The 13,424-nt window shown below is 37.2% G+C and overlaps 1 protein-coding gene across 12 annotated transcripts; it reads left to right on the forward strand.

The window, feature by feature from the left end:
* The first annotated feature begins 129 nt into the window (after positions 1–129).
* LOC105678844 (interference hedgehog-like) lies at positions 130–13,176 on the forward strand. 12 transcript variants are annotated; one of them, XM_067358205.1, is made up of 10 exons: positions 130–475; positions 1,209–1,411; positions 1,698–2,325; positions 6,701–6,778; positions 7,091–7,366; positions 7,551–8,546; positions 9,122–9,157; positions 9,993–10,808; positions 10,891–11,009; positions 11,601–13,176. In XM_067358205.1, exons 4-10 carry the CDS (start codon positions 6,712–6,714, stop codon positions 11,772–11,774), a joined length of 2,484 nt encoding a protein of 827 aa, XP_067214306.1. In that variant the 5' UTR covers positions 130–475; positions 1,209–1,411; positions 1,698–2,325; positions 6,701–6,711; the 3' UTR covers positions 11,775–13,176. The 12 variants fall into 12 exon arrangements, with proteins under 12 accessions (XP_067214306.1, XP_067214305.1, XP_067214304.1 ...); XM_067358204.1 differs by having other exon boundaries at positions 1,209–1,392; XM_067358203.1 differs by having other exon boundaries at positions 1,209–1,382.
* Positions 13,177–13,424: the final 248 nt, after the last annotated feature.

The raw sequence follows: 13,424 nt of genomic DNA on the forward strand, positions 1-13,424 counted from the left end.
AATCGGAGGCGACTGCAGATAAGTAAGCTATCGCGATAATTTTACCATAAGATAGCGCGACTCGGTACAATTTCAAGTGAAAGCCGCGTCACGCGATAACAAGAAATGGTGTAAGTCAATGGTCAACAGAAATTCGTGTGAAACATGTGAAAGCTCGAGTAACTTAATCTTGAAATTTGATCTTGAAATGTTTATAGACAGTTGGGAAAGAGAAATCTTTTGTGTTTTGCGATCGCAGTTTATTCAATCTGTTTGAGAAACACTAGCTGTGCATTACTTCGCCATGATCGAAAGACGAGTGCGCTGACATTCCTCGGATATAAACAAAAAGTATCGTATGTAGCTTCGGTGAAGCGAAGTGATAACCGAGAATGAGAGAGATGTCATTCGGTTCCGGATGAAGTGAGATTCTTTCGTCTTTCTGCATTTATTTGTCGACTTATTTATTACACCTGTCGGCGAACCGGCTATTCAGGTATGTAAACATGTTTGTGAAACTTAAAAACTTTGCTACAAGTGATATAAGTTAAATATCTTAGTAGCCAAACATAATTTAAGAAGTAATCATTTATGTATGTGTGTCAATAGCAAAATTATTTTGTTTGTTTTATGTATTTGATTATATTATGCTTAATACATTTTGAAGAAATCAATTTAAAAATCTCAGATTTGATTAGGTTAAAAGGTTATCACACTTTTTTTGGAAAAAGATGATTCAGAGAACATTGCATAAAGTGAATGTGTGTATGAATATGAAATCATATAATAAACCAAATCTGAGAATATGTTGTTATAAATAAGATCTGAATTATTTCTTTTCAATTAAAATAAAAACAAAATATGTGTTCTGGGTTTTGGTTCATAAAGAAAAAGATACAAATAATTACAAAATAACATTAAAAAAAATTTTTTTTATTTAAATAGAAGCTTTTTCGCAATTACTTCTGCAATTACATTACATCTGGCCGGAATCTGGCCCTAATTTGAAACTTATCAGTGCTCTGACATGCGCTGTTTCTGTATGCGCATGCTGTACACAAATTTAAACATCACAATATACTTGAAATAAATGTGCATACAGATTAATAATAGATATACATAATTTTATACATACTTATAAATGTATTAAATATAATATTTCTATAGTATACTTTATTATATATTGATTTTTGCATTTTGTATGTTATATTTATTTATTTATGTTGCAGTTGTGTTGAAAGCATATTGTAAAACGCGCGTGTGCGCTTAATCAGCTTGTGACAGCAAGTACCAACCTCATCAACACAAAAGACCCTTCGAGCTTCAGTTACACCTTCTACATCTGGCTTCTCTCTTTTCTCTATCGCTGGCATATCTACTTGTTTCACTTGTGTATGAAAGGGGTAAGGAGTGGTAAGAAAGTGCAGTCAAAGTGAGGATAAGTCTTAAATTCGAACACGTAACTTCCTCTTACTGGGTGTTATTAATACTTTACACTTCCGGTTAGAAATTTTTGTCAAATAGAATAAATCAGTTCTTTAACATAAAAAATAATATTAAAATAACTCTGTAATGTAGAAGATAATTTAAAATAGATCTTTAACGTAAAACATAATCACAAAAATGTGATTTTTATTAAAATTTTAGAATTTATCGCACGAACAACTGCATTTTACGTTTCTTACAGGCTTTATATATTGATATTTAATTATTTTCAGATCAACGATAATATCTGTTCACGATAATTGATTAAGAAGTCCAGAATTACTGAAATAGCTTCTTAATTTATTAAAAGGTCGACTAACAAATCTGTAGGGAGCAAAAATCCTAAATTGGAAGTGCAAGACATTAATGGCGCCTACTATACCACTACCACCACTACCGCTGCAGCATCCCTCCACAAGTCGCTGCTGCGCTCGGTCTCGATTCAAAACCTGTCGGTCTGCATTCCAGTGTCGCTGCCGGTAAACGCCAAGCGGCTACAGCCAGCGATCTCGTCGTCAGACTTTTCGTCGCGTCGCGTCGTCGTCGTTCCCTGCGTTCGCACGTAACGCTGGGATATCGGATGCCATCGTTCGCGTTAAAAAGGTGAACGTGAACATGAAGTAAGGCGACGAGGAAATCGGCGGGGAGAAAATAGTGAGAAGAGAGAAACGCAGGGCCCCTGTGGACTACAAAGGACCAGCGCGGCCCAGCGCCGCCTCGCTCGGGGACTTGCTTCACGTAGCACCGACGCGCGAGTGCCCCGTTTGGGACTTTCCGGAATTGCATTCGTAAGGAGGAACGACGCGAACGATTCTTTCGGCGTCGACTTGGTCGCGCGACCAGATCGGGAGAAAAAAAAGGGTAAGTGAAAATGAACGAGCGCACCTGGCCGGGAATGATCTCAATTCCGGCCGGATCGATCGCACGATTATACACCAGTGAGCTTCTTTGCTTTTTTTTTGCTTTGGGTCGCTCGAAATCTCGCTTGAATGCTGTTTGTGGATCCTATTATCGCGAAAGAAGCATCCGACCGCAATTTCAACTTGTGAAAGAAAGTTAGATCGATATAAAATTATTGATCAAATTTTTGATTATCGATCGGATTAGAAAATTGAGTCTTGACAATAGAGAAATGCTCTTTTCACCGCATTACACTCGCTGCATTTAAAATAGATACGTTCATTTCGCTTGCACTTTCTAAAATTAAAGAGGTACGTTTTTTTTAAGCTTTGCAGCAGCGAGACGGTTTAATTAATTTAATTAAAGTTACTCTGCATTAAGAGAATTGACTTCTGGTATATTTGTATTGCTTAACAAATTGCTTTTATGCATTCCAAATAAGAATTACGCTTCGAGAAAGTGAAAGGGGATGAAAAAGAAAACAGGTGTAGAGGGGAAATGCGGTTAGGAAGCAGGTAAAAGGATATCCGAAACAAGTGTATTCAAGCGTTGTAGGGCGAACGAGGAATCAAGATATCACGCAGGAGAGTGCAGGCACAGGAGTAACCAAAAAAAAAAAGACTTCTCATTCGTTATCGTGCTCCACCAGCATCCACTCCGAAATTCTCCGGCGTTCTTTTTTAAATCTCACCTGTTCGCGATGGCGATCCAGATCCCGTCCGATGCTTTTGCACCGTCGTTCCCTCTCAATCGCGATCGCCGATCTCATTAGACGGCAACGTGAAACCTTGTCGAGAGACGTGGCAGCAAAACTCAGATTCGTCAATTTTTTTTTCCACTAAATGATGCAATCTCATCCTCTATTTTACTGCGCGTCATTCTCAGGTAAAAGCGCGTAGCAGAACCGGCATGACGCTTCGAATCCAATTATCAGATTGAAAAAAAGTCAATGAGTATTGAGAGAAGTGTTAAAAATAGAAAAAAAAACAAATACTTTATTCAAATTTTCTGCGTCAACTGGACACAGAAGATTTCTTCAATTCGATATCGGAAATGAAATTGTAGAATGTGAATTATTTTTATATCTCTCAAATGGCATGTAAGCCGACGCATTTCCATTTGTTCCAAAATTCCTTTTCTCATTTTTAGAATCCCTCCTGTGTTCGATGAAAGCTCATTCTCGCTGACGTCGTTCATCCTCGATCCTCGATCCCATAAACGCACCTCCTAAAAGAGACAATCTTTCGCCGGAATACTAATGACACTGGATGATCATTTAAGGCACGGTCAGGCATTCCGTACGGAACAGGAAGAAGTCCGGTGGAAGTGTTTTCGACAAAGGAGATTTTCCAAAATTATCCAGCTTGCGCGCGAAGAAAGTGTCGATGCCACTCAGGATTTCGTTTCATCTGTGCTCTTTACGTAATCACATCACATCAGATACAATATTCAAAACGACAGATTTGTGTCAAAACACATCTGAATCGATATAACAGTTGTGTGAGATCGCATTGAGTGCTAGAATAGACATTCATCCGAATTACAACATAATTTTTATGATCTGTGCATAAGCTATATAATTTGATTCCTGACGTGACATCATTCAAGAATTAAGGGCTTAAAGAATCTTACGCCGAATTGCTCGTCGGCTATTATTTAAATGAGAATTGATGCGTTATGTAACGTTACTCGGGAATAGCTGTTAATTCGAATTGATGTACGACTTCGCGTGAAGCCTAATTCCGCAGTGATTTTCCCACACGCGCCCATATGATGTCGCGGCGATTAAATTGTTAATATGAGGGCGCGCATCAGACGGATTAGGCGTAATTACGGCGCTACGGGATAAACGCACTGACGTACGTGCATACGTACGCGCAGCCGGCTGCGATCTCCTTGCGTGCCAGGTGGGGGAATCGCAGTCGGACAACCACTGCTTTGGAATTCGGCTTCTTTATTTTTGTGAGAGGTAACATCGGAAACCAGCCTCTTTGCGGCCCTTCTCACCTGTTACATAGCCACACTGCCATTTATGCTACCATTTAACCAGAAGTTAAGAGTCTCCTCGTACATAAAATGCGACAAGCTGCTGCCGCGCCGATAGCCTACCCACTGCACATACTCAAATTGTCTCTTTTCTTCTCCTGTATCTTTCTTTCCTGATTATCTTTTCTTTCCTTTATCTCTTTTGTTTCCTGCTTGCTTATTTGGAATGATAAATTTGAGATTGCGTCCGTGTACTTAAGATTCTCCTTATCTCGTTTTACCCATCTCGATTCTTGATTTTTACTTTACCGAGTACTGACTTTTTTCAATATATAACGACAAGAGATGACAAGTTTAGAATGTTGAAATTTTTAAATGTGGAAGCTGCATCCACAACAACACAGGAAAGTTATAAATATTCAAAAGATTGTAAGTTGTGTGTTTAGCTAAAATTGGACCAAAAAACCTGTGTAAACACGGTGATTAATATGTTAATAATTCCTTCTTTCTGATTCGATATCAATTTGAATTCTCATATGAGCATTTAATTACAGCATTAAACTTTATTGTTCGAGGCTTTTAAATGTTAATTGAAAAGGGAAATCATTAACACTGATACAACAAGTGTTTTGTTATATTTCCCTTTTCAATTGACATTTAGAAGCCTCGATTAATAAAGTTTAACGCTGTAATTAAATGCTTATATGAGAATTCAAATTGATATGGAATCAGAACAGTATAAAATGTAGTATTAGCATAAAATTAGCATAACCATTTTGGCTTAAAAATGATAAAATGCAAAAATTAATTATTAATGATATGTAGCAAGTTTATTATAGACTTGCAAGGATTTGCATTTGCATGTGTCAACATTACATGTCTTCAGAAATTTCTTCAGAAATACAATGTCAACAGAAAATTGTAGACTGTGTATATCAGTGTGATATATTGTACATAGCCTACGAAAATGTTGGTGAAGGACTGTTCTTTGAAAAACGAAAAATGGTCGCTTTATATTGTCCTTGAAAAGGGAATACGGTCTATTATCGTGTAACGCCATTGTAAAGCTTGTTTTATTACCTGCTTCACTTTCTCTTTTTCCAAAGACTAGGCGTGAAAATATTTTCTTTGTATAAAATCCGATGCGAATTGGAAGCAATACAAAAGATAATTGAAGAGTTATATATTGGAATGACAAAAGAAAAGATATTTACGATTGTTCGTACGTGGCGTAAAATTTTTATTAAGGAGATACAATGGCAGTGATCTCACTCTATATATATAGGAAAAAAGTTGCATAGATGCGCGGATAATTATTTATAAAAAAGTAACTAGAATTATACATTCGCATCGAAGTATCTCAACATCGAGAGATTGGTACGCCGGTCTTTTCCGCGGTCGGGAAAACGATAGCTTCACGCATATTAAAGAGAGCGAGCGGCGCGTGGGTGCATAGTACGCCGGCACGACGCCACGATCCGTGTGTGAATGGATATACCTACGCACACCGTGGCGTAGCGTTATAACTCGACGGAAAAAAAGAATTATTACCATCGCTCTTCGCTATCGCGTGCGCGCTCGCCGGTATATGGTTTTCTGATGGTCGTGCGAGCGCGCACGTGGGTGTAAAACGGTTCGCGCAATGAACGGCAGCTTTCGACGCCGTATATGGATATTTTCTAGATGGCCGCGCCGTCACCCAGCTCCACCACCGACTCGCTTTTCTCACTGTTGTTCTTCGGAAAACCGTCGCATTTTACAATCTTTCGGAAAATACGTATAATACGTCAAATTGTGTATAATACGTGAAACCATTTTATTGCTCGTCCTCGTTCATCGCTATTGTAAATCGTCAAGTTTTCTTGCGCCTATATCTTTTACCTGTTACATTTATTGTTCTCTTTCTAAAGTTTGTTTTATATTCTTTTCTTAAAGAGCATATAAAATCATAGTAAAAAATCATTTTTTACAAAGAATAATTTGTGTACAGGGAAACAATTGTATTTTTTTTATAGATTGTTGTTATTTACTTCAACTTTTTTTAGGGTGAAAATTGTATTGTGTTTTATGTAAAATATGTAATTAGTATGAGAGAGATAGACAATCCTTGTCATTCTGTCCCCTTAAAAATGTTTAGAGCGAAAAATGCGTTCTATTTTCACGTGAACTCGGCGTTCTAAACTTAAACGGTATGCTTGCTCGGTATTAATTTTAGTGAGACTTCGCCGCGGCACTTCGCGAGCCGCCTCTATTCGTTTTCCCGCGAAGGAGTCCAAAAAAAAAAAAACAACTAAAACGCACGCGAAATGCCTAGTTGAACATAATGGCACTGTTTTCTTTCATGTTGCAGAATGTGTCAAGATGACATCCATCTCTTTATGTGGCATCATCGTCATCCTGCTTTATGGTCCGATCGCGTGTATAGGCGGTAAGCATACAGAATTCGAAAATCATGATAGCTTTCTCGATGCTCAATGTTACTAAAGACGCGACATAAATTTTAGCAATTTAAATAATCGATTTTATTATATATTAATAAATATCGTACATAGAATGTATTTGTATGTCTTATAATGTATAAAGATGCAAAAATTTTTGTATTTTAATAATTTTACAAAATCAATGCGCTGGAATAAGATTTTTTTTGTTTTACCACGCTTCTAAGAGTTTCTTGACTAGAATGTAATTCATGCTAAATGCAAAACATAATAATTTATGCATACTGCTTTGACATTCGCAGGGGAGAGGCAGAACTTAGGCAGGACTATGACCTTTACCCGACACCCGCTGCCTCTAGCCGCTCCTTTGAATGACGAGGTGAATTTTGAATGCAGCATCAATATTATTGCGGAATCTTTCGCGTGGACCCATAGACCTATCGGTCGTAAATCATGGACGCCACTAATTAATTACATTAATAGTGACAACGGCCGCGGTGGAATTAAGACGTCACGGCATATTGTCAATTTCAACAATGTGTCAAAAGCCGGCGACTATCGTTGCGTCGCATTTTTCGGTGAGTCTGCACTGAAGTTTCATACGTGCGTATGGATTGTGCGAACAATTTATTCATCGTCTTATCTCAGAATGCAACATAAAATGCAACGAAAATGCTAGACTCGTAGTAGAATAGTCTCGATACAATACACAGTGTGCTGCGAGAGATTTGTTGCATAGTCATTTTAATTTTCTTTTTGCAGGCTCGATCGGGCTTGGTTTGTCATCGGATTTGGCAAGATTGACGCTCGCGACGATACAGAATTTCTCCGATAAGAGCGATGTCTTTATCATGGTGACAGAAAACAATACCGTGCCCATATCGTGTCCCGTACCGTACTCCGAACCGGAGGCTATAGTGGAGTTTTACAAAAATAACGTGCGCATCAGTAATACGAATCTGGTGAACGGCAAGACATTGGTCGTGAAAAACGCGAAGACGACGGACAACGGATTGTACCACTGCACCGCAAATAATTATCTAACTCAGAAGACGGTTACGTCCAATTATAAAATCGTGTTGACGGTGCAGACGAACAGGTCACTTCAAGCACCATACTTCATCAAGCAGCTGCAAACGGAATACATAGTTTTGCGCGGCAAGAACATCACCTTGGAGTGTTCCGCCGCCGGTTATCCGGTGCCGCAAGTCACGTGGAGTCGCCTGGACGGCTCTCCGTTGTCGAAGTCGGTGACGTCGCCCATCGGTTTGACGATAACCCATGTGCAGCCGTCCGATCGCGGCGAATACGATTGCGAATGGAGCAACGAGATCGGAAAGGTGAAGTCTGTGATCATTCTGAAAGTAGTGGAGCCGCCGAAGGTCGTAAGACAGCCGAAAGAGTCCACGGTCACGGAGGGCGGCGAAATAGAGCTTTCGTGTAACGTGACGGGCGAGCCGGAACCAACCGTCGAGTGGCTCATCAACGGAGAGAGCTTGCAACCGAGCAAGAATGTAAAAATCGAAGGTTACAATCTCTTCATATCCGTGGTCGAGAAGGAGCACGCAGGGTTTATTCAATGCGTCGCTAGTAATGCGTACGGGTCGCATTCAGGATACAACGTGTTGTGGGTTCACGCAAAACAACGCTTAGCGGGAAATAAAACGACCGAAGTGAAGCCACCGGGGGTATTGAAGCACAAGCATACCAAAGGCGGTGGTAGGCGTAAAAATAAGGAAGGGAAGAGGAAAGGTACAGGTAATTATTTATTTTGCTTGCGTTATCATTGCTTACCTACGTTTTCTTATCAAATGTACATTTTTATTATCAAAAGTTTGGATGAGATATCATTGATTAAATTCCTCAAGTTTTTTTTAACATGGAAAATTTTGAAACTTATATTTTATTATTTTATATTTTTATTAAATATAAAGCCAGCGGCACACGGTACGTTTTTGCTTACTGGATTCATTGCGAGATAGTAAATTACTAAATATACTGTATGCTGTATGGTGCATTTCTAGTATTTTACTAGCTCGCAATCAATCCAGTAAGCAAAAACGTACCGTGTGCCGCTGGCTTTGGATTAGGAATTGTGTTTTTCATATGATTAATCTTTGTGTATTTTCTCTATTCTGCATTAAATTTAATATTTTGACGCTCTAAAAACTAAGATTTACGGTACAAAAATATATTTGAAAAATTATAACACGCTACACATCTTTGATGAAAATTTAATACAATGAGTTAATACATAAAGTAAATATAATTTTTGAACTCTATATTTTTCTTTATATAGCAAAATTCGTTCTTTTTTTTTCTTTTTTTTTAAGGTAAATCCAATGCTTCTGCCAAAAATAAAAGAAAAGGTAAGATTAAATATATAAAGAAAGTTAAAAAAAAAAAAGAGAAGAAAAAGAAGAAAAGGAGGTGAAGGAGATTAAAGTAAAGAAAGTTTATTTTACAAAACTTGGTTTTTACATTTCAAATTTTAAATGGAGGGTATTTTCATAACTACGTGATAAAAAATTCTAAAAAAATTTGAGACATTGCATACACATTTATTTTTTAAAATTTCAAATAAATCTTGAATAATTGAGAAATCGTTGGATCTTAAATTATTTAAATTCTAAACTTAAAGCTTATTTTTTTTTAAATTACATAAATTTATTTTTGCTATTATTGCATGTAATTTTTCAATTGCAAACATTGTTCTGAAGTGAATATTAGACAACTATCAAGTTGGAGATATTAAAAACAAGAAGATTGATTAAAACTTTTTTGCGTGGGGGTCCGGAGAGGCGGAGTTCTTAGCCAGAGCTCACAAGCCGCCGAAGGCAGCGCGAGCGAGCTGGTTGTTTTTGCCACTTTTCCTTCGAACGTCGCCTTTCCTTCGTTTACCGCCCACCATAAGCTCAATGGCGCGGCCTTCGGTGGACAGTTCCAGTGATTTAACATTCAAATTCTAATTAATATAAAAATGAATTGAGTTCATGAAAAATTACATATATAAGTGTGTATCATTCGAAATATTATAAAGTGCCTTCACCTTCTTTTATATAGTTCTATATATTTCTGTATTAATAATTAAAATTTTAATTTTGATATATTTTTTTATAAACATTCAAGTCGAGATAAATTTTTTCGCTGAAATTCGCTTTAAACAAGCTTCCAATGCGCACTTACATTGTCTTTTATTTGCAGCGATCTTAGTGCCACCGACTCAGCCGAACGTCACAAGATTATCAGATATCTCCGTCATGGTGCGATGGTCGGTGCCGGAAAACAAGGGTCTGCCGATACAATTTTTCAAAGTTCAATATCGGGAGCAGGATCCAGACGGCAAACAGGGGAAGTGGATGACCGCCAATTCCGAGATACCGAATCACGTGCAATCGTTCGAAGTGACTGACTTGCAGCCCGCTCATGCGTATAAGTTTAGGATCGCCGCGGTGTATTCGAACAACGATAACAAGTTGAGCCCGAACTCCATGAAATTCAATCTCAATAGGGATGTCGAGAGTAATTCGCACAAAATGCCAATACCCTTGTTAACCAACACCGAGGCGCTGGGGCCTCACGAAGTGTTGCTGATTTGGCAGAACCCCGACAAGTCGACGGAAATCGAGGGCTTTTACATATATCATCGAGCTTCCACTTCAGCCGGTGATTATTTAAAGACCACCGTCTTGGGTAAGGACGCTAATAACATGACCATTTCTCACTTACAACCCGACACGATATACGAGTTCAAGATTCAGAGCTTCTCCGTGGACGCTGCGTCGGAATTCTCTCAAATATTGAAGCAGAAAACGAAAAACATCATCGTCGAGCATCCGGTTCAGCAAGTGGTGGCGGAAAATAAATTGAGACCGAATGAAAATAACAAGAATTTTAGTATACACTTTATTATCGGCGGCGTGTTCGGAATATCGGCTCTTTTAGTTGCTATCGCCTTTGCAGCGAGATTCATGTATAAAAGAGCGAAGTACAAACAAAGTCAGCAGCCGCAAAGTGAAGGTACGCGGTTGAGTGAATGAATAAAGCGCGATTTTTATGATTTACATAATTTCCAACGACATTAACATTTTCTCTTTTACAGGTAAGCCGATAACGAACGGACGAGTAATGAACGGCGGAGTTACTACAGACTCCAAAATTAACATTACATCTAATCCGCTTGCTGGTCTTGACACATCCGAAGATATAATCCAGCCTAAGGTCAGTATCTGTAAGTAACGACATTTGCACTTTTATTACACGGAAAGAAAGTAACAGAACTAAATTTATTTTATATTCGGCGAACGATGAAAATGCATTGACTATTGTTTTTAAGTAATCTACGTACAATTATCTCTACATGTACTCGATTTTTTTCGAAACGTAATTGTTCATCTTGGTCAGTCACTTTCCTTCCAGAAGTCAGTACGATTCTAGACGAGCGTAGAAAACATATTAATCATATACATAAAAATTCCGTCGTGTTAGTTTAAATCATAAGAGTTAATTCCACAATTATGACGTTTCAATGAAATTTCAGCCGATTTACTATGTATAACTCGACGTTGATTTGTACGCTCGTCTAGCAGCGTAAAATCCGACATCAAATTGTCCGATATATTAAGAAGACTAGTCTTTTCTAGTTTTAGCATTGGTCGCGCGCTGCTCTTTAATTCTACTCGCTCTCTGCACTCTCTCTGGAGCCGCTTTTCTTTTGTTTTTCCGAACGCGACACACGCACGTTACCACTTACACGCTCTAGATCTGAAAAATGAAGCGAACGAACGAACACACGCATGTTTCTAAATCCAGAGCGGACAACAGTCGTCGATGGAAATGACGTCGTTTCTAAACGGCCAAAACAACAATGGCAGCAACAACGGTCATAACAACGGCGATGCAGCCGGATCTGACGTGAACGTCACGTCACATAACGAGCCGTCGTCACTGCTCCAAGGGCCGCTACCTATCGAACAACGTTTGTGAGAATGAACGCAGCTATTGTCTCTGTTTTATAGACGGTAAGATCGCGACCCGATCACTCCGGTTCTCGTAAACAGACGATTTACGCCGGTGATCGCATGATGATCCCCCTTTAGGGAATTTTCTTTCACGGGAAGGAACGCAAGGACATGACTTAACGATACGTTTGTCTCAACGAGAGATTTCGAGAAACTTAACTTATAGACTGTATTTAACATTTAGGTATATTACAATGAAGAGACTGTTGCAAGACATTTACAGGGTGTCTTAAATAGATATATGCTCAAATGTATCGCTACTGTAAATTGGGATTGATTTAGCTTTTGCGAAAAAAAGAAATACATATTTTTACGAGGTTTTTCTCGACACATTTTCGACTTTTTGATATAATCAATTATTGAGTATAATATTGTAAATGTTTTTTCCCTCACGACAGCCGAAATAATCCCACTTTACAGTACACAATTAGAAAGTAAATGATCTGGTTGCATCCTATGACATATTCTTTGTCTTTCTCTTTCTTTTTATAAGAAAATGTTGTTAAGGGTCTTATCCGTTAAGTAGGTATGAAATTCAATTAATGTACCTGCGAAGTAACGACTTAACTGTTACATATCTACTTAACGGCCACAAGCTAGTGAATATTGAATAACGTTGTTTTAATAGTTTTTACATCCTTTTGTAGTGTAAACACTTCTGTATCGCTCTTACGGACAATTTTATGACAATTTTGAAGAAAAATTACGATAAAGACTATATTTGAAAAACGTAGGATATATACGTACAATTATATTAGTTAATTTTTGAAGTTGCCAATGTTGAAAAAGAAAAATAGTGTCAGTTATTAGAAATATCTTTTTTTATAGAATAATGAAAATAATGGTTGAGTCATATATTGTTAACATCGTATAGTTAACATGCCTGTTATTTTTATGATAATATTTTCCTAGCTAAAATAAAAAATCGAGTGATTTATTAATGTGACTCATAATTAATGCACTAATGTATTATTATTGTGTATCGAAATTCCTTGGACGATTATTTGTCAACATTGTATATAATAGCCATTATAAATAGTAAAAAGTTTTATCTGAATAAAATTTATGCTTTTATATAGCGGAAAAAGGCGAAAGTTATAAGTACAAAAGTACAAAATTATTTTAATAAATTCATATTTGGTTCATAAAAATACTGCAATTGCATCTATGAATCGACAATAAAGAAGCTAGTGAAAATAAATTGTACATACTAGGATACTTTAAGCGATATGAATGGGTACATGTGCCTTACATCTTGCCGCCTGACAATAATAATTATTAAAAATAATAATTTATATATTTCTGTACATGTATATCATCATTTTGTGTACTTAATTTTTATAAAATAAATTATAATTAAAAAAATATTTTAAAAATGTATGCGTGTGTGTCCGTGTGATGATTTCATTATGAATTTGTTCAATTCAGCTTGACTGTATAATTTTACACTATAATAAATAAAACAAACACAAATAGCACTAAGAGAAAGGATATAATTAACATGAATCTTGTTTTAATTGACGTAATTACTGTTTTCAGAAACAATTATAATAAATTCTAATTAGACAAGAGATATCGAGAATTGGAATAAATATCTTGATGTTTTTGAAAAAAT

The sequence above is a fragment of the Linepithema humile genome, chromosome 6 (assembly GCF_040581485.1).
Source record: "Linepithema humile isolate Giens D197 chromosome 6, Lhum_UNIL_v1.0, whole genome shotgun sequence".
Lineage (NCBI taxonomy): Eukaryota > Metazoa > Arthropoda > Insecta > Hymenoptera > Formicidae > Linepithema > Linepithema humile.